This window comes from Chiloscyllium plagiosum, unplaced genomic scaffold, assembly GCF_037043375.1.
Source record: "Chiloscyllium plagiosum isolate Xiang-an unplaced genomic scaffold, Cpla_swu_hap1 HiC_scaffold_12, whole genome shotgun sequence".
Lineage (NCBI taxonomy): Eukaryota > Metazoa > Chordata > Chondrichthyes > Orectolobiformes > Hemiscylliidae > Chiloscyllium > Chiloscyllium plagiosum.
In genome coordinates, this window is record NW_028270150.1 from 52,818,974 (window position 1) to 52,840,200 (window position 21,227).

Consider the following 21,227-nt stretch of genomic DNA (forward strand, 5'->3'; position numbering starts at 1 on the left):
ACAGGAACACTGTCGTTGGACTCATGTTACCCCTTTTTGTTTTTTAAGAAGGTTTCCCATTTTCCAGCCATTCCTTTATCTGCCCCCAATCAACTTTTGAAACTTCTTGCCGAATTTAGAACTTTGATGTTAGATACCTTTTCATCACTACTTTAAAACTAATAGAATTATGGTCACTGGTGCCAAAGTGCTCTCCCAATGACACCTCAGCTACCTGCCCAGCTTATTGCCCAAAAGTCACATTTTGCACCTTTTCTACTAGGTACATCCACATACTGAATCACAAAATTTTCTTGAACACACTTAAGTTTCCCTCCATCCAAGCCTTTAACATTATGCCAGCCCCAGCCTACGTTTGGAAAGTTAAAATCCTCTATGACAACCACCCTATTATTCTTACAGATAATGGAGATCTCCTTACAAACTTGCTTCACAATTTCCTACTGACCATTGGAGGGGCCTATAATACAATCCCAATAAGGTCATCATCCCTTTTCTATTTCTCAGTTCCACCCAAATAACTTGCCTGGACGTATTCCCTAAGTATACCTGTAATATTATCCCTAATCAAATACGACACTCCACACTCTTTCCCCCCCACTTTTCTATCCTTCCTATAGCATTTGTAAGCTGCCAGTCCTGTCTATCCCTGAGCCATGTCTCTGAAATTGTTATGATAGCCTAGTCCCATGTTCCCAATTATGCTGAGTTCATCTGTCTTACTTGTTAGGTCTCTTGTATTGAAATAAATGCATTTAACTTATCATTCCTACCTTAGTCTCCGCTGTTCCTGGCTGCCCTGACGGACTTATTCCTTTTCCAAAGTGGATCAGTATCAGATTGATCTCTTTCCACAGTATTGACTTGGGTTAGATCTCTCCAAATGGCTAGTTCTCCTTGTTTTCTATACCATCTAACCTTGTTAGCTAATCTACCATGAGGAACCTTGTTGAACACCTTACTGAAGTCCACATCGATTATGTCCACCATTCTGCCCTCACTCATGCTATGCTGTGCTTCTTCTAAAAACTCAATCAACTTAGTAAGGCACAATTTCCCACTCAAAGCCATGTTGACTATCCCTAATCAATCCTTGCCTTTCCAACTTTCCTTGCCTTTCTGACTCTCAGGATTCCCTCCAACAACTCACCCACACCGATGTCAAGTTCACTGGTCTATAGCTCCATGGCTTTTCTTTACCACCCTTCTTAAATAGTGGCACCACGGTAGCCAACCTCCAGTCTCTTTCATCATTTACATAAATTTATATGTGAACTGAGGAGAAAATTTGTACATGACACCAAAATTAGAGGTATGCTGGACAGCAAAGAAGGTTACCGCAAGAGTACAATGGGATCTTGATTGGACAGGCCAATGGATCGAGGAGTGGCAGATGGAGTTTAATTTAGATAAATGTGAGGTGCTGCATTTTCGAAAGGTAAATCAGAGCATGACATATACACTTAATAGAAAGGTCCTGGATGCGTTGCTGAACAAACAGACCTTGGACAAACAGCTTCATAGTTCCTTGAAAGCAGAGTCGTAGGTAGTCAGGATAGTGAAGGTGGCGTTTGGTGAATGTTTGCCTTTATTGGTCAATGCATTGATGACAGGGGTTGGGAGGTCATGTTGTGACTGTGCAGGACACTGGTTAGGCCACATTTTGAATATTGCATTGAGTTCTAGTCTGACTGCTATAAGAAGAATGTTGCAAAAATTGAAAGTGTTCAGAAAAGATTTAAAAGGATGTTACTAAGATTGCAGGGTTCAACCTACACAGTCTGTTCTGATATAACACGATAGCACCACTCCTGTGCGATCCCACGTTACAAGAAAATCACATAATAGCAGCAACATTTAAACCAATGGGACTGGAATCGCAACACAGCCAATACAGGTATGGCTGTGTTCCACAAATAATGGTCTAAATTCTTCAATCGCGATATAGCCAATTCGCATTGAAGAAATGCACATTATAGCAGAACGGACTGTAGGGAAAGGCTGAAGAGGCTGGGGCTGTTTTTCCTGGAGCATCAGAGGCTGAGGGATGACCTTAGAAGTTTATACAGTCACAAAGGGCATGGTTAGGGTAAATAGACAAGGACTTCTCCCCAGGGTGGGGGTGTCCAGAACTAGTGGGCATAGACTTAAGGCGAGAGGGGAAGATTTAAAAGGGACGTAAGGGGTAACGTTTTCACACAGAGGGTGGTTCATGTATGTAATGAGGTGCCAGAGGAAGTGATGGAGGCTTATACAACATTTAAGAGGCATCTGGATGGGTATATGAATAGGAAGGGTTGGGGGGGGGTGAATGTGCGTCAAAAGCTGGCAAATGGGACTACATTTATTTAGGATATCTGGTCGTATGGACAAGTTGGACTAAAAAGTGTCTGTTTCCATGCTGTTCACCTCTATGACTCGATAATGGTTGGGAATAAAAATAAGAAAATGTCACACTAGCATACTTTTGGAAATGGTCTTGAATTTTAGGTCTGAATTTTAAGTTTAAATTTGCAAGTAGCAATTCCCCAATATGAACATTCATCAACTTGAAGAGCAAACAAATTTAAACTTTGCAAACCCAATTTGATAACCGAAATGGTAAGGTTAATAACCTACATATAAATTTTAATCAATTACTGTCTCTGACAGGGGTAATTGTAAATGCTTTTCACCAATTTAGAAATATATTATATGAAAATTGTATTGAAGCTTATTAATAAAAAGTGCATTTGGCAGCACTGTAATAAACAACAAAACCTCCTGATCAAACAAAACAAATGTGTCAAATATCTTTTAATAACTTTCATGAAATCCACAGCAGGGATTTCACAAATGCTGAAAAGTTAAATATACAATTTATGGTTCAACAGAAGCAGTTACAGCCTCCCCATCACCCTAGTGCTTCAAAAGCCACGGACAATGAAAAAAAACTGTTAAATTAAACTGCAATTAAAATAGAATTGTGGTGTCTCTAACCCAGAAAAATAGGCAGCTATGTTCTGAGCCATCATACACTAATTGAAAAGAAAACCACCTTAACCACATCATCATGTTAAGGATGAAGCAGAGGACTTCCAGTGTACGTTCAAATGGGTAATTTCAGTGTGGGAAGATATTGCTAATCAGACCATTTGACTGTTACAAAAAGGGCAATGAATACCTTTTAAATTTTACATGTTCATACCTTCTGCATCATCAGACAAAATTATAAAATGTTCTACCGAAAAATTTACAGCAAAATTAAATGGAATTTTGCTTTTGCAGATCAAAGAGAAAGCATGAATGATTTCCAGCTATAATTTCCCTTGTCTTTAATAAAATTAACAATATTAAAAGCAGTGATACAATATAGATGAAAAGCATTAGCAGACTATCCATTTAATTTTCACTGCTGAGAATTCTCAGCAGAAAATAGCAAAAAACAAAGGCAGGACCATTAAGAACTTAAATGCAGTACCAGAAGGTACTGTGAAAATAATCTGTTGTCCAATTTTCATGTGCAGTGGGAACAGAGGAACAAAGAGGAGAAAGGTTTCTTGTGGATTACTGCTGTACTACAGATATTACTGCAAAGGAATATTTTCAAACTTCAAAGTTTTACCATCATTTCCTAAACGTGGAATGGTTGGCTTCAAGTCCAACTGGCTGAAGTTCTCCCTACATACGATGTTCGACTGAAGGCACCTTGTTAAACAATTGCTTAGCCAGTTGGATACAGTTAAGTTGTCATCACAGCAGCATTTGATAGTTAATGACAAATACCTAGATAACTAATGGACATTCATTTAGGAAGCTGGCAAAATTGCAAGTGGATATAACAGTTCTAACTTGGAAATAAAACATTTGAAATGGAAACCATATGAGATTTAGTATGTAAAACATACTTGACAATTGAAAAATGGTCTGTGGAAGGTAGTGCCTAATGACTCTGGAACAAGTCCTAAGGTAAAGATGAACAAATGAGTGGACGAACTAATACCAATGAAAGCCAATGCAAATCAAAACGAACATAGGATTCTTTTAAAAAGCCTTATTGAACACATCAAATTGCTTAGAGTCAATTCTCATAAGGAACCAAACTTGAAATTCAACATATTGTTTGAATAGAATAACTTACTTATATGATTTAAGTGGATAAAACTAGTTATAAACTGTGTGAAACAAATTTAAGTCAGCAAGCTTTCATTTTATTAATGAACATACCAATTACTAAACTTCAAAGAATATTTCAGGTAATTATTAATCATGTCTCAAATTGTATTCTTTTGAAAAATATATTTAAGTTGGTCATTAACAACATGCAAAATAGATTTTATTTCTTTGAATGATCAGTTCAACTTCCGATTGCATAAATCCACCTTAAATTTGCTAGCCGATCAATTTCTATACTTCAATTATTTTTTTTAAAAGTAACTTGAAACACAGAAATTGCAAACTGTATAAATACAGAACTGTTCAACTTAAAAATCAATACTTACCTTTTTTAAAATTCACTGATTCAACCAATGTAACAGTAACCTGTATCAAGGTCCAACTTTTGCTATTTCATACAAATACCAGATACAGATTAATAAATTTGTCTCATTTTCCTGTTTAATATTTCTCAAACAGCCAAAAATCCAGTTTAAAGGATTATTATAATTGAACTATAATTGGTCTTTATTTGCTGTGGTAATTTCCACATTTGAAACAGCATTGCCAAAACCACAAATTTTAAAAACTGTACACATCTGCTATTTTATCATCAAGCAATCCATCGCTTTTTACAAAGAAAAATTTGTAGCTTTTTGGACAAGAGAAAATTACAGCTTTCAATTCTAGGTTAACCCAATATAGAATTCCTCAAAACAGAAGTTTTCAAAAAGAGAGTTCCCAGCTTCACTGGAAGAGAGGTGGTCTGGAATTGGTCATCTGCAGGAAGAGGCATAAAACATCTAACTTACTATCAGATTCAAGTAAAATCTCAAAATAACTATCTATCCAGATTTCTGTGAACTTATTTTTCATTCCGAACATGCATCAGTACATAACTCCTGGTAGCTGCACGATGAAGAAAAATTCATTGTGCACGATGAAGAAAAATTCTACATAAATGCAACCGAAGAATTGTTTCACATTTACCTCATGTTATATACTGTTTCCAATAGAAAAAAATCTTTGTTTATCTTTTGATTTGATAAGGGTTTTACAACGTACATAAACTGCAGACTACTTCGAAGCCCTTCAGGTAACAGATCTGCAATAAATTTTCTTTACCATATGACAAAAATCCAAGAATTCCTTTCTCCCAGTACAGAGAAAATACATATTTAAGAAAAGTTGCCTGAGTTACACCATCTTACTTCTATAAATCTTGACATTAGGCCAATAATATCACCAAAACATCAACACTCTTAATTCAGTTATTTTAGTGATTAAAAAAAACTAGAAAAATACACACCAAGGTTTCTCGAGTTGCACAAGATTCTATCTATTCTACAAGACTGCCAAAAGTCAAGTTAGCACATTCTGCACTCAGTGACGATTAAACAAAATGATGAAAAAATAAAGAACTGCAGGTGCTGGAAACCAGAACCAAAAACAGTAATTGTTGGAAAAACACAGCATGTCTTCTGAAGAAATGTCACTGCAGTCAAAACGTCGCACTTCTTTCTCTCCACAGATGCCGGCAGTCCTATTAAGGTTTTCCAGCAATTTCTGTGATGAAAAAATGGATGAGGTTGATAAGAAAACAAAATGTAAAACCAAAGAGCATAGGGAAAAGGAAGAGCAACCTGGGTGAAACTGCAGGGAAGTTTGTGCTTAAATGAAATAGTTTCATTTTGGTTCGTCAGGAGGAGGAAAGAATCTAGCTGCATTAAAGTGAAATATCTCTAATTCACAGTTCCGCCAGTTTCAGTAAAATAAAATGCTTTTGTTGAAGAAAACATTTAGGCATTTTCAAAAAAATATAGGTAAATACATCTCAACCAAAGACATGCAGCATCACTTCATCTCCTCCACCAGATGCTTGATCCTGTTCTACCTTATCTGGTTAAGTGTAATCTGGTTCGGAAGAAATCACTTGCTTACTCATCTGCCTCTGCAACAAAAACAAATCTACAAATGACATCGACAAACATTCCTCTGCTCCCACAAAGCAAACAAAAAAAAGGAGTGGGGAATCTGGCTCCAATTACTAAGTCAACTAAAGCAGTTGCTTTGAGAGTTATTTGTTGCCAATCTGGCGTACAGCTCATCCCCAATTAAAAGCTTATTGGCCAACAATTGCTGCTGGTATGCCATTGGTGGCAACAGGTGGGATCATGCAGGACAATATCAAAACCTGTACTGGATTCCAAATAGGCAAAGCAAACTATCATGGTGGGGTAAATGGATGTCAGAGAAGGTTGAAACTATGTTCAAAGTCAGAAAAGTCATATTCCTTTTCTTGGAAATTTCCACAACTTCTCCAAGGTTTTCACAACCCTTTGACTTTTACTTACAATGATAACATTGATATAATGACACAGTTCAAGTTATTGAAGAATTTTGGTGGAGAAAGAGGTTTCTGGGGAGACTTGAAAGAACTAAAATGCAACAACACAACTAAAAATATTGTGAGCCACTGACAAACTCCTGAAGAGGTAGTTCTGTCAGTAACTGTGAGCTAGAGCAAACATACCAATTTGGTAGCAACTACACACTTTGTTTAACTACTGCTATCACTAGCCTACAAGCTTTCTCTACCTGCTAAGGAAGGTTTGTCAATGAAAACAAAAATGAAGTCATCAGCCATAAAATGTCAGACATACTTTTGTAGCAATTTGTAATTTAAAGGGAGTGGCTTTACTAAAATTACCCTCTGTAGTAATTCCAATTATTTATCCACCAAATCTGCATGAGGTTGAATTGGGCAATTACACCATCGACACTTCAGATAATATTCAGTTTCAGCTTAATGCAGAGTTGATCCTTGCACCACTTACAATTTTAGATAGCTCTAAATCATCAGTTTAGCAGTAACAGTAATATTCAACATTTTCTGACAAAACCTCATTAGTTAAGACAGTATTTTTTTAAGTAAACAGAATTACCTGCATGCCTTTAGCACTTCTGACGAACTGGGGTATATAGAGACAGAGGCTGAAGATGCAACTTGAAGACTAGGTTTGTGAGCAGTTAATGGTGGGTCCATTTTACAGGGACTTTGAGAGTCCTCCCCTACACCTTTTCCATTGACCGTATGTCCCAGTCCACTCTGAGGGCTGTTAAGGCTGGTAACACTGTTAGCAGTAGTTTGTTCAGTGGATTTAGGAGATGGAGTTGCAGTAGAAATAGCTGAAGATGGTGAAGAGGCAACTGAATTCTCTGTCTTTGTGTGAACAGCTGGATGGATATTGTTAATTTTATCACAAGACACAGAACCCCCATTATTACTAGGTTTTCCCATCAACAAGGCAGAGAGCTGAGGATTGTCTGAACTAATTACACCTGGTGACTTGGACTCTCCACGACTTGAACTTGAAACAGCATTTGCTATAGCTTGATGGACATGATTAGGAAGTCCCTCTATGCTGGCAGTGCTGTTTGATGTCCCTCCAGAATGCCTGGTCGTCTCAGGCACTGTCGATGCAGTTTCTGAAGGCTTGCTCTCTTTGGTTAAGGTAATGCCTTGTTGTCCACCTGAGGTAGCAGTGTAAGAGGAGAGGTGATTGAGAGCAGCCCCCTGTGTTGTTAGTGAATTGTTAGGCATGGCAGGATGTCCAACCTGATTCTGAATACCAGTGCCAGCTGCCTGGAAATGCTGGGAATGCCCAGTGGAAGAGAGAGGTCGTTCACTATTAGGGCCTGCCGAATGTGAACTCTGACCTTTGTTCAGCCCCTGAAAGAAAAGCAGCACTTATTTAATGAAGCTTAACAATTTCCCTGCTTTTTAAGTGTCTCTAATGTAAAACTAAACCCAAGCACTTCAAGACAGGAGTGTGGAAATTCAAGGCAGAAAAAGAAATCACCAATGAATCGAACAGTGATGACAACCTTATTTGTAGACAAATGCGATTTTTTTCAGAAAGTAGTGAGATATGAGAAGGATAACTCAGAAAAGCAAGACACTTTAATCTAAATTCACTGCTTAAAATGGCAAGGACAAGAGAAAGCGAAAAAGTGAGGAAGGAGTATCAGCTTACAAAAGATGCCCAAAGTCAAGGAATAAAAATTCAGTCAAGGACGGGAGGAATGAGTGCATGGATGCGGATTTAAAGAGGGAACAGGATAGGACAGATCAATGGAAGTCATTACCAATTGAAATAATAGTTACGTAGGACAAAATGCATGCAACAGCAGAACTCTGACTAAGGTGAATTTTATGAAATGTGAAGAATAGGAAGTCAATAAAGCAAGCATTAAAGGCACACCATATTGAGTGGATTGTGGTATTTTTAAGGTTTTCAGCTGTGGAATGAAGCAGAGGTGTTCAATCCTAAGAGTGATTCTACTATCATGCCGGAGTTTCTTCACAGATCTACATTTGATTCCCTCAATTACGTGTGTTCCTTTGCAACATCAGAAGGCATGTGCAAGTTTATGATGAGCATGGGGATCTACTCCAGAAAAATTATATAGGAAGAGTGGTTCAGCTCAATAGGCTCTGGGGTGGAAATAGAAAATGGAATGAGTGACAACAGAACAGACTTGGTGGGCTGAAGATAATAGTTTTAGTCTATCTAATGTCAAATGTAAACAAAATTAAAATTCATCACAAGATGGAAATTTGAAATGATTGCCTGATAATACAGAAATACTTTACAAATGCAGTGTAAAGGGACAGAATAGTGTGTCGCTGGCATGTGGAAACTGGCCCTATGTCTGCAGCTAATGTGTCAGAGGCACAGCATGGCTGTGAGCTTCAATGAAAGTGATTTTCTGATTACCTTTGGATATGTAGGAGAATGGGTCAGCATGATAGCAGTTCCATGGAATTTGATAAGTTTTGGAGAAAATTATATGAACTCCTTGTTTTAATGCTCCCCTTTGAAAAAATTTTTTTAAATTTTTGCTTTTGTATGCCCTTTTGCCTGATATAAAAGTGCCATCGCTGGCTTTAAGATTCTTTACTTGTTGATCACATCTCACATAACTCATATGCTCAAGCAACTTGTGTAATAGCATCAGTGGAGCCCTCAGTGAACTTCTAGAGTTGCTGCCATTGTGTCTGCATGCTACAATCAAAAATCATCATCTTTAAAACTGTTCTCTCCTCAGATGGCATGGTAGCTCAATGGTTAGCACTGCTGCCTCACAGCGCCAGGGACCCGGGTTCAATTCCAGCCTCTGATGACTCTCTGTGCGGAATTTGCACATTCTCCCTGTGTCTGCATGTGTTTCCTCCAGGTGCTCCGGTTTCCTCCCACAATCCAAAGATGCGCAGGTCAAGTGAATTGGCTATGCTAAATTGTCCATAGCGTTCATGGATGCAAAGGGGTATATGTCAGGAGCAAATGTAGAGTAATAGGGTAGGGGAATGTGAGGCCTGCAGATGGTGGAGCATCAGAGTCGAGAGCGTGGTGCTGGAAAAGCGCAGCAGGTCAGGCAGCATCCAAGGAGGAGAATCAACGTTCTGGGCATAAGCCCTTCATCAGGATAATAGGGTAGGGGAATGGGTCAGGGTAGGTTACTCTTCAGAGGGTCAGTGTGGACTTGTTGGGCCTAATGGCCTGTTTCTGCACTGTAGGGATTTCTGTGATTCAGTCATTGGAGTAAACTTCATTTTAAAATTTTTTTTTGAAGTTTCTCTGCTGTTTGCACGCACAAAACTGAAAAACTATTGTGAATGTAATTAGTTAAAACAAAAACACTGCTCAGTTGCTCAGGTACAATAATTCAGGTACTGTACCTGTCGCATAAATTTCTTTAAAGACATCTCTGCGAGCTAGGAATGCACAGTGCTGCACATGTATAGTGCAGCATTTCAACTCTGACATTGGTTTTTCAGGTAGAAATTATCAGAAATTCTTCTGTTTTAAAGTTTGCTCATGGGCAATGGGCATCACTGGCCAGCATTTATTGCCTGTTCCACTGCAGTTCTTCTATTGTCAATAAATCAACTCTTATGGCTGACAAGGGATGATGCAACGTAATCACAAACAGATCATTTGTGTCTTCTGTTTGAAGTTACTTTAATGCTGAATGAAAGAAGCTGGATTGGAGAGATTTAAATGTAGTCACAAAAAAACAGAGACAAGTGGGCGGCACGGTGGCACAGTGGTTAGCACTGCTGCCTCACAGCGCCTGAGACCTGGGTTCAATTCCTGCCTCAGGCGACTGACTGTGTGGAGTTTGCACGTTCTCCCCGTGTCTGCGTGGGTTTCCTCCGGGTGCTCCGGTTTCCTCCCACAGTCCAAAGATGTGCAGGGTCAGGTGAATTGGCCATACTAAATCGCCCGTAGTGTTAGGTAAGGGGTAAATGTAGGGGTATGGGTGGGTTTCGCTTCAGCGGGTCGGTGTGGACTTGTTGGGCCGAAGGGCCTGTTTCCACAATGTAATATAATCTAAAAAAAAGAACAATTTAATTGACATTTAACAAAGTGGGTGGAGATGGGTGCTATTTGGCCAGGATGGAAGGATCAAGGTGATGATGATATCATGTTTTGAAGCAGAGATAGTGCCATGGAGAGGAAACCTTTCACAAGACCCAGTAGAAAGTTAGCTTACAAGAGGAGCTTGGGGGAAGGGGGTGGTAGAATAAAAAGGACTGAGTTTTCCATATAACCAGAAATGAGGGTGATAAATGCATAAACCTTCTACTTTCTAGTTCATTTAATAAATTGGACAGGTTACACAAATTATCAAACAGCAAAGCAAGAAGAAAGTGGCTTTGATAGGTCAATAGAATTACAGAAGTGTAACCGCTGTTTTTACAAACACAGTGCAGTGCTATTTTCAATATCTAAATACAATAAAGCTGCATTATTGCGTCAAGAGAAAATAACGATGGCTAAATTAAAAGAATTAAATTTTAAATCTATGGAATGTGAAGGTGTATTCTGGTAACAAAACATTTGTGTTGCAAGCATAAAGTGACAGTAATGGACATCACTGTAAATTACTGCACAGCAGCATTACCAAACAAAAGATTACATCAATCACAGAGATATTTAGACAGGTGACATAAAGTTTGACCAGAGAGACAGAGGGAGAGACAGAGGGAGAGACAGAGGGAGAGACAGAGGGAGAGACAGAGGGAGAGACAGAGGGAGAGACAGAGGGAGAGACAGAGGGAGAGACAGAGGGAGAGACAGAGGGAGAGACAGAGGGAGAGACAGAGGGAGAGACAGAGGGAGAGACAGAGGGAGAGACAGAGGGACAGACAGAGGGACAGACATTTTTAGGGAGCAAATTCAGGAACTTTGAGCCTGGACAGCTGAAAGCATACAGCACTTCAAAATAAAAAGTGTGCAAGAGGTTAGAATTGGAGAAGTGCAGAGAACTCGGAAGGTTGCAATGTTGGTTGAGGTTACAAAGCAAAGCAATGAAATAGGAAGCAGTGAGCAATTTGAAAATAAAGGGTGAAAACCTGAATGCTGATGGACTGGGTAACAGTGAGGTGATAAATAAACAGAAATTGTATGAATTAGGATTTGGGCACCAGAGGTTTGGATAAGCTCAAGTTTATGGGGAAATGGAAAGTAAAAGCCATCCAGAAGAATAAAACTCTTGGTAACAAAGACACAAATAGAATCTACCAGTGAAGTGGAAGACTGGAATCAAATATAAAAATGTCCAAAATAATCAAATCGAGGGAACTTCTGTCCCTTTTGAAAAACTTCCTAAGCCCTATTTCAAACTGTTTTTGAAATAGTCTAAGTTAAAATATTTGCTTTCGAAGAGTGAAAATGATCATGCTGCTGCACAAGAAAAAAATTAGGTTTGGGTAAACAACGAAATAATCCTTTCGTCCGTTCAAGAGAAAATTTGTTCCGCAAAGAAAATCGGAGGCTAAGCATTACACTAGCCACATGACAATAGGTTTTAATATGTATTACAATATAAAGTTAACTAAACATAGCACTTCAATAATATTACTTTATCCAAATATAACAAATCAACATAAGAAAATAAAAGTAGCACTGAACCTGTAGCACTGTTCAAGATAGTCACTGTTAATTCTCTGACTCAACTCCGTTTCATGTTCACTCCACATATTCCCAAATCTCTAAGAGCTTGATTCAGTCTTTAACAGACTCAACCAGAGAGCACCCACGTCTTAAGTAGAAAATTTCATAAATTGTCAACGGGTTTGTGCAAAGAAATTTCTAATCTCTACATTAAATGACTGACTCCTCCCCCTGAAACAATGTGCCTCTACCACCTCCAACAGTCTTTCCAGATTCCAGATCCAGAAAAAAAAATTATTTGTATGTCAAACCCCTTCAGCATGCACAAGCTTCAATGAAATCACCCTATTCTTCTAAATGCTTGAGAATATCAGGTAAATTGACTCAGTATTTTAGCACTCTTTTAGGAATCAATTTAGTGAACCTTCACTGTGCCATTTTAAAAGCAATTACATCTTTTTTTTTGAGATGGAAAGGAAAACTGAACACAATATTCAGGTGCTGAAAAATGTGTTGCTGGAAAAGCGCAGCAGGTCAGGCAGCATCCAAGGAGCAGGAGAATCGACGTTTCGGGCATCAGCCCTTCTTCAGGAATCAATGCCCGAAACGTCGATTTGCCTGCTCCTTGGATGCTGCCTGACCTGCTGCGCTTTTCCAGCAACACATTTTTCAGCTCTGAGCTCCAGCATCTGCAGTCCTCACTTTCTCCTACAATATTCAGGTGCATTGTCACAAGAGTTCTATATTTTTATAGCAAAACTTACTTTTGTTCTGTAATACCCTTGTAACAAAGGATAATTTTCTTCCAAACTATTTGCTGTAGCTGAATATTAACTCTGTCCTCTGACTTCAGCTTGTATCCTTTCTACTGTTATCAGTAACCTTGGAAATCTGTACATTAGTTTCCATCTGATATTTTGTCGTCAACTCACTTCATCTGGATATATTCTTTTGAAGCCTCTTTTCACCCTCCTCAGTTTATATCCCTGTCTAGGTTTGCATCATCAGCAAGCTTGAACACAATACTCTCGGTTGTTTTCTAAACAGCCGAGGTCTCAGCACTTATCCTAGCTGCATTCCACTGGTTCCATTTTCCCAATTTGATAAATACCCTGTAACTCCAAATTCTCAATATGTATCTGCCGAGCCCTTCAGAATGCACATGCTTCAATAAAGTTACCTCATTCTTCTAGATACGAGAGAATATAGACTTAATTCAGTCTGCTAAATTATGCTCTATTCATGCTTGTATACTACCATGAACTCCACGAACACAGCAAATATTCAGGCACAGCATAATAAACATTTGGCATGGCATCCTTTGTCTGGTCCCCTTCATCTATCCAACTAGTTTGAGCTGTAAAAAATTTGATAACTTTGTCAAGTGTTTACAAAACTAGACCACCATTAAACTGAGTTACAAGCCTTAGAGTGTGAGATTACCTCAAATTAGTAACTAAACAAAGAAAGATTCAATTTTAAAACTGCTTCTGCAATTACTTACCTGAGTGGAGTTAACAAGTTGGTTTTTCCACGGCTCCTCTGCGCTGCTGGTCAGGTTTGTGCGGTTATGAGGTAGAGTTAGTGCGTTTTGCTGCAGGTAAGGCACATTTCCATTGCTTCCATTTCCTGTTACATGATTATTGCCTATAGAGATAGTGTCTGTATTACCCAGCATTCCCATAGTGCTGCATGTTACTGGACCTCGAGATGGTTCAGCAGGAAAAGGTCCATTAGCCATTAGCTGTCCAGAAGGAACAGGACGGATTCCAGACTGAACACCACGATCAGGCACTCTGGTTAGAGTGACATGAGGCTGCTGACCAGAAAGAGAGTTTGTAGGCAGTGATGATCCAAGCGTTGGCCCATTAGGAATTCCTGTAGGCCGTACCTGTGCAACTGTTGCCTGTCTCATCTGAATAAATAAAAAAAAAAGCAAAGTTAATTATTTCAACTCCAGATTTTACAGTTATCTTCACTGCACAAAAATATTTTGCATAAATACAATGCAATATTTAGCTATTAGTCACTTCAAACTCAATTTCTAAGGTTACCGGAAGTGACAAACTCAAAAAATCCAAAGTGCGGCTTAATTTCTTAATAACAGATAATTATTTTTAGGGACTGAAAAATGAGGATGGGAAGGAAGCGAACAAACATCATTTTTTTGAAAAGAAATACACATTAACCATTGACATTAAGAATATTAAAAGCACTTTTTGAAAAACTAAACAGTCAGAAGTTGTAATTAGGCACTATGGATTAAGTCCCTCGAACTGCGCAAATTAGTTCAGCACGTGTTCTCAAGAACTGTTGGCAATATTCTTTTAGTTAAAGCACATCCATTGTGTAATGTAACCATATTTTTACGGCAAAATGGGAGGAATTTTTAACCTATATCAAATACAATTATTCAGTAACAAAATAAAAACCTAGAAGCTGAAAAGACTGGTGAAAAAGCAGAAGAGGGAACAGTTCATATACTTTTGGCCATTTCTTATTAATACCAACTTTTGACATAACCATGGCAGCTTTAAAAACTTAACAGTCTATGCCTGTACCCTACAGATTCTGTTTCAGTGAAGCTAATATTCTTCTCGCATTAATTTTCTCTTTAACCAGCAATGCTACTTGCCCTTTGTCTGTCCTTCCTAAAACTGAATATTCCTGGATATTCAGTTTCCATCCCTGGTCACTATGCAACCATGTCGCTGTAATTCCAACTATATCATACCAGTTTATAATGCATTTGCACACAATTAATTTATCCACTTTATTGTGAATGCACCACACATCAAGACCCAAGGCCTTTAAGGTTGGTCTTTTTCACATTCTTAGCCCTGTTATTTTACAATGTGACCTTGCTTGATTCTTGCTCTCAAAATCTCTTTCTTTCATTTTTCGTTTCCCATTTTCTCTTTTGCTTTTGCCCTGGATTCCCCTATTCTGTCTCCCTATACAATTTCATAACCCCCTGCCCTTTTATTCAAAATACTCCAGTTAGTTCCAGTCCTGCCCAGCTGCAACCTCCCCCAGCTTGTATTGGTCCCACCACCCAGAAATCTGAAACTGTCCCTTTCCTACCACCACCTCAGCACATACTCATCTGATAGATCCTGTTATTTCTATTCTAACGAGCACATGGTACTAACAGCAGTCATGAAGTTGCTATCTTGCGTTTACAATAGGTGTTTTAAGAAAGTTAAAACACAAAACCATGACAAAGAATGAAAGTAATAGGAAGTAAGCAAACTTGATGCTCTCATTTAAATTTTGTCAAAGGTTAACATTAGAATAATAAACCTACTTTGGAGATCCAAATGGTCTTTTGACTAGATCAGCATTTAAGCATTTTTTGACCAGCATTAATAAAACAGTTCTATGCACAAGATCATATAAATCCCTTTCCCAAAGAGTAGTATATGCTCTTACCTGCTGCTGGTGCTGTCGCATCAAGGCAAACTGTCCCTCAAGCTGTTCCAGCATTTGAAGCTGAAGCTGATTCAGGTTCTTTCTATTTGCACGCAACTGTTCCAAAAACTGGAAAATTTATAGTGCTTAGAAACACTGGAAGACCGAGACTCAAACATGATTCTGTTTTATGTTGACTAAGTAAACTACTGATATTTATTTATTGATACTGTTGTGAAGAAACTTCATTACTTTTGTTTTAGGTTTAAGGTTTAAAGGATATCGGATAGTGAGTTCATTTCAAAAGTCTGAGGTTATACCTGGACCAACTGAAAGGACACATTGGAACATTATTTTGAAAGACACTTCTTGAAAGTCTGATCGCTTAAGCTAAATGCTTGGACTAATTTACTGGAAAACACATGCCTGGGTTTTTGGTTGTTAAGGGCTAGCTTTTGCTTTGGATAATGTTTGACATTCAGTTAGGGTGAAGTCTGCTGAGTGAGAAGCTCCACTGGTCTTCCTCTGCCTTTCTGGGAAAAGCCTTTTGGTCTGACGAAGGAGTAGCATTCTGAAAGCTTGTAATTTCAAATAAACCTGTTGGACTGTAACCTGATGTCATGCAACTTCTAACAATGTCTACCCCAGTCCAACAGCAGCACTTTCATACCACTCTATTCAGGCCTCTCAGTATTCTGAAAGAATCAATCAGATCTGCCCTCATCCTTTGAGACGCCATCAAGTACAGATCCAGAGTCCTCAACTGCTCCACATGACTAGCTCTTTATCCCTAGGATTATTCTCATTAACCTCCTCTGAGCCCCCTCCAATGCCAGCACATCCTTCTTTAGATTCAGGGCCCAAAACAGATTCCAAACGTGATCTGACAAAAGCCTTGTGTTTTCAAATCTAACTCACAACCTGTGCCACAAACAAACTGGCTTAAGGTCAAACATGTCAAAGACTAAATGTATGGTTTAAAGAATGTGTGGGATACACAAGCTTCCATTCATGGCAGCAGCACAGGGGAAAGGTGGTGCTTTGGTCTCAAATGGGTTGCGCTGCAATTGGACAGGGAACAATTTTACAACTAGATTGTAGATTGGTCTTCAAACTAAAGAGAAATGGTCCAAGTGAATAGAAGTGGGACGAACTGCCATTACTAAAAAAAATATGACTGTATAGAGACCAACACTGAGAGCTAAATATTCCAGGTCACCTGAAGTTTTAAATTTTATACAAAATGGAAGACAGACCCCCAATAACAAAACATGCTTCAAGGTCAGAAGAGAAAATAAAAAAATCCAGATTCAGAATAGCAGGAAGTAGAATCACGCAAGCTGTGATAAGAAATAATCACTGGTGGGAGTGATTCACAAGTTTCCAACAGCATGTTATGGTTAGACTTGAGAATTAATCAAGAAATAAGAGGATTACAGATTTCATTTCTACATGTTAGATAAGTCAAATAAGCAAAATGTTTCTGTTCATAAAATGCATTGAGACAGAGAACAGGTACTTGAGCCAGCAATGGATACAGTATCCTTGAATTTTCAAAAGACTTTTGATAAAGTGTTAAATGAAAGGTTTTTACACTTGGCATAGAGGGGTGGAGTGGGGAGAAGTCTGTTATACTTCAGAAAACAGGGAGGAATAGGACCACCATTATCAGGTCAAAGATGTTATTGCTGGAATGCTGCAAGGATCAGTGCTGGGACCTCAGTTATTTAGATTCTGTATCTGTGACTTAAATAAAGAGACCAAGTGTAATGTGTTCATCAAGATGATACAAAGTTAGGTAAGCAATTAAGTCACTGAGAATTCTTATTTAGGGTTTACATTGTTGAAACTACCCGATTAGGATAAACATCCATCTGGCTCACTAATATCACTGAGTAAAGATAATATTGCCTAAATGTGACTCGACTCGCAATAAGGTTGCGACTCATCTGGCCTCTGAGATTAACTTGTAAGCCACTTGGATGAGCTCAAGAAGTTGGTTCAATGACAATTGGGAATGGCCTTACAAGTGAAGCCCAGAGCATCTGTGAAAGCATAGTTAAAAACTTAATCAAATATTACTTTGATATCAAGTTACTTTTGAAATCAGCTTTTCTGAACGTGCCTGAGCTAAGTCTATAAGATGATCTGGAGCTGAGTGTTCATGGTAGGATCAGTCTCTGCACTGGTGTACATGCTATTTGATAAATTTATGGAAACATGGAAACATTTAAAATCACTATACAATTAAAATATTATAATAAAGCCACTTACCTGTAATTTTTGAGACGTCAGGTACCATGATGGAACCTGTTGCTGCACTGGATGGTGTGGTGTGTGACCACCTGACCAGACATCTGGAGCATTTAGCTGAAAATAGAAAAATCAATGAACAATTCTGATTTCCAATTTAATTGCAGTTACAATTCTGCACCAAACATTGAACACAGCACTTATAAAAGCTAAGTACGGAAAACAACTGGACTAAATAAGGGAGTTTTCAACAACAAGTCTAAAATTTTATACTGAAGAGATATATTGGAAACCCTGAACAAACTTTGAAGGCCAGATTGCATAAATTATTGGATATATTGTCTACATAGATTTGCCAACAAACAAGACACTATTTTATAACAATTCATTAGAAGACTTATCTCACTTCCAAATACCACTCCTACTTTTGGCCTTCTACTTGTTAAAATTTGCAGCTATGTATCTTCTCAATCACACCCTCAGCACCATTTTGTTGCCCCTATCACTATCTAAGCCCTTATTTTCTTCCTCCCTAGTTCATCCTCTTGGTACACTTTGCTTTCACTTGTTCAAATCCAAAGGTTACGAATTCAATCATCTGATACATAACTGGTTTCGTCTAGACTTGATCAGGCCACGTCAAATACCAGTTAGGCCATATCCTTCTCTGCTCATTATTCCAGCAACACCTTGCAATGTAAAATAACCCCAATAATCCCTTCACTACAAGCAATCCTTTAAATCCACCACCTCTCCACCACCCAAAAAATAAGTGATTGGGATGCTTATGGGCTCTGTCATAATAACGGAATCTTTCTATTCAGCGATCTCTGACACATTCTTCCCTTCCCACACCCACTAAGCAAAGATTCCAAGGTCCTTACCTTCTGTAGCCCTAAGCCACATCTTTCTTTGCTTTCTCTACCATTAGGAAAAAATGTGCTTTATATCAACAGGTCATAAATTTTTCAAATTATTTTAAATTGTCTTAAATGGAAGTGCAAGATCCTTTCATCATAGAGGCCATTTTGCCAATTCTTGTAAAAAAAAACGTTTTCACAATACACGTAGCATACAGAACTATTCTTAAAAACATCCACAAAAGGTACATATTTCACATTCAGAGTACATTTTACATTCAATATATGTAATATTGGCTGTTTTAAATCTCTCAACATTTACTTATTCAAAAGCATTTATTTCAAAAGCTCAAATTTTCTTCTAGTTCCCCTTTCATTTGAATGCTAAGAGAATCTTGCTGTCCTTAAAGGACTAAAACAGAACCAAGTCGAATTACTACCTTAGTAGGACTGGACATCCTTTTCCTTTTAGCAGAACTGGAGAGATCATCTACTTGGTTAGAAGGAACCATGTGTAGTGGTAAGGACTGCTGTGGCTGCTGACTGAGGCCTACTAATGGTTCATTACTGTGATGGTGAAGTTTACAAGCCTACATACAAAAGAAGAGCATTGGAATAAAATTATTTAGGAAACACACCCATGTACTTTCAATTTTTTTCCTTTCTGCTTTTGATTCCCCATTGGCGTGCATTTGTGCAGCAGTAATCATAGGATATATTTTTCACCAGCTGAACAATGACTAAGTGTTATTTTGACTAAAATTTATTTTCATTTTTGTCAGAGTTGAGTACCAAGGAAAAAAAAAGTCAGAGCAGATCTGGGCAATCGTTGTAGTAGTTAACTATCAACACAGCTTTATGTACAAATAGTGCAAAGTACAGGTATTGCATAAAATTGGATGGTTCAACATTTACTTTGCAACAGCTTGAGAAATCACCAGTTTTGATCTCAACAGCTCGAGGATCTTTTAAAATATTTTGGTAGATAATCTCAATGCCCCAAATAGTTGTAATTCCATGAACATATTTCTTCAAATCCTACCAGTGATGAGTTTTGCGTAGTTACTATTTGGTGTGCATGTGTGTAAATGTATTAGCCACTAAAAAAGTACCTTTAAAACTATAAAGCTAAAATGCTTAAGTACAATTGAGGTACAAATAATTTTCACCTGCTGAGCTGAATTCATGGCACCCTGCCTGGAGGTAAGTTCTGCTGGGATTGGTAGGCTCCATGCCTCCTCAATACTGGGAAGCATTTTGGTTTTACTTTGTAGGCTACCTTGTGGAAGGTTGCACAACTGGGCCTGTAAAAAGTATGTGATGCGATTATGTAAATGAAAGCTAACTGATCAGTCATACAAACCACCTAATTGCTCAACAATCATGTAACATTTGTGGCTTTATGATCATACTAAAATTGCAGTTAAACTTGTGATAGAACACATTTGTGTGAAGTCTGAGCAAATTTCTCATGTTTAATTTGTTATTTTCCATTGTGTGCAGTGAAAATAAATCAGTTAAAATCAGAACAAAACTAATGTTAACTATTATACAATATATTTTATACAAATATGATTTAGAATTTAAAATGCAACAATTTTCTCCTAGTAATAAAGGTACATTATAGTGAATAAATCCTCCAGGGATGGACAGTGTCATTAGTATCTTTGTCATATCCTCCTGTTCAATTCTACTTGAATTTAATATTAAACTAAATGTACAATTAAAAGTCTTTCAAAGCTGCAGTTTCCTTTTAGTTGACTTAAGTAGATTTCATATTTTTAAAACACCAATCTACTTAAAATGCTAAACAAATCCTAATGCATTTCCATGTAACCAAAAAAAAAGTGAAGCAAGCACTGACAAGAGTAGAAATCCCAATTATATGTTTCTCACATCCTACTCACGCTTTAGAGCTGAAATCACAATAGCTGAACTGCAGTCAAGTAAGTGATCCAAATTGTACTACTCAGACTAAAGAACACCGAATAGATTCAAGGAGTTTGAGCGAATGTGCAGAGAAAAAAAGTGAAGAGAAACTGAAAAACAAAAAGTATCATGGGATATAGATTCAAAACAGTACAAGAAAGTGGAGAGAGTCAAAAAATGATTTCAATAAGGGCCAAAATTAAATTACTAACAAGTGCAAGTGTTTGTTTTTCCAAAGAGCTGCTGGCCTATGACTAGGTGCTTTTCTTGGATATTTACACTTAATATATTTTACACTCTCAGCAGTAATATCTTGTATCAAAATGCTTAAACCTAACAGGAGAACGTAGCCTTTGTTGATACATTATAAATAGGACGTTACCTTAGTAGAAAATACAGGGACAAAAAGCTGGTTATAAGACTCTAGATGCAATTTTTAACGGGAGAGGGAGAGAAAAGAGAAAATTTTCAGGCGATAACAAAAGAAAATTTCCAAGTTAAAATAGCTACAGAATGAGTGGGTTAGGGAAAAAGTAATTTACACACAACCACACAGAATAGGATTCACTAACATCGTTAAAACAAAACGTTCACTTTTTTTAAAAAAAATGTAAGCAAAACATTTGAAGCAGAGAAAGATAGGGAAGAAACAGGATAGAAGTATTAATTTTGCCGA

At 37.9% G+C, this 21,227-nt stretch overlaps 1 protein-coding gene across 5 annotated transcripts in view; it reads right to left on the minus strand.

Annotated features, from left to right (window-relative positions):
• kdm6a (lysine (K)-specific demethylase 6A) overlaps positions 1-21,227 on the minus strand; it is a 243,113-nt gene that overhangs the window by 53,183 nt on the left and 168,703 nt on the right. For 4 of the 5 annotated variants that reach the window (XR_015758897.1, XM_043700863.2, XM_087992814.1 and 1 more), the window contains exons 13-18: positions 19,792-19,926; positions 19,063-19,212; positions 17,784-17,879; positions 15,531-15,638; positions 13,603-14,013; positions 7,080-7,867 (exon numbers count right to left, since the gene is read on the minus strand). Coding sequence is in view for 4 of the 5 variants with exons in the window: in XM_043700863.2 (XP_043556798.1) it covers positions 7,080-7,867; positions 13,603-14,013; positions 15,531-15,638; positions 17,784-17,879; positions 19,063-19,212; positions 19,792-19,926 (1,688 nt within the window). In the remaining variant the exon portion in view is untranslated. The remainder of the gene's footprint in view (positions 1-7,079; positions 7,868-13,602; positions 14,014-15,530; positions 15,639-17,783; positions 17,880-19,062; positions 19,213-19,791; positions 19,927-21,227) is intronic. The other variant, XM_043700864.2, reaches the window with a different exon arrangement.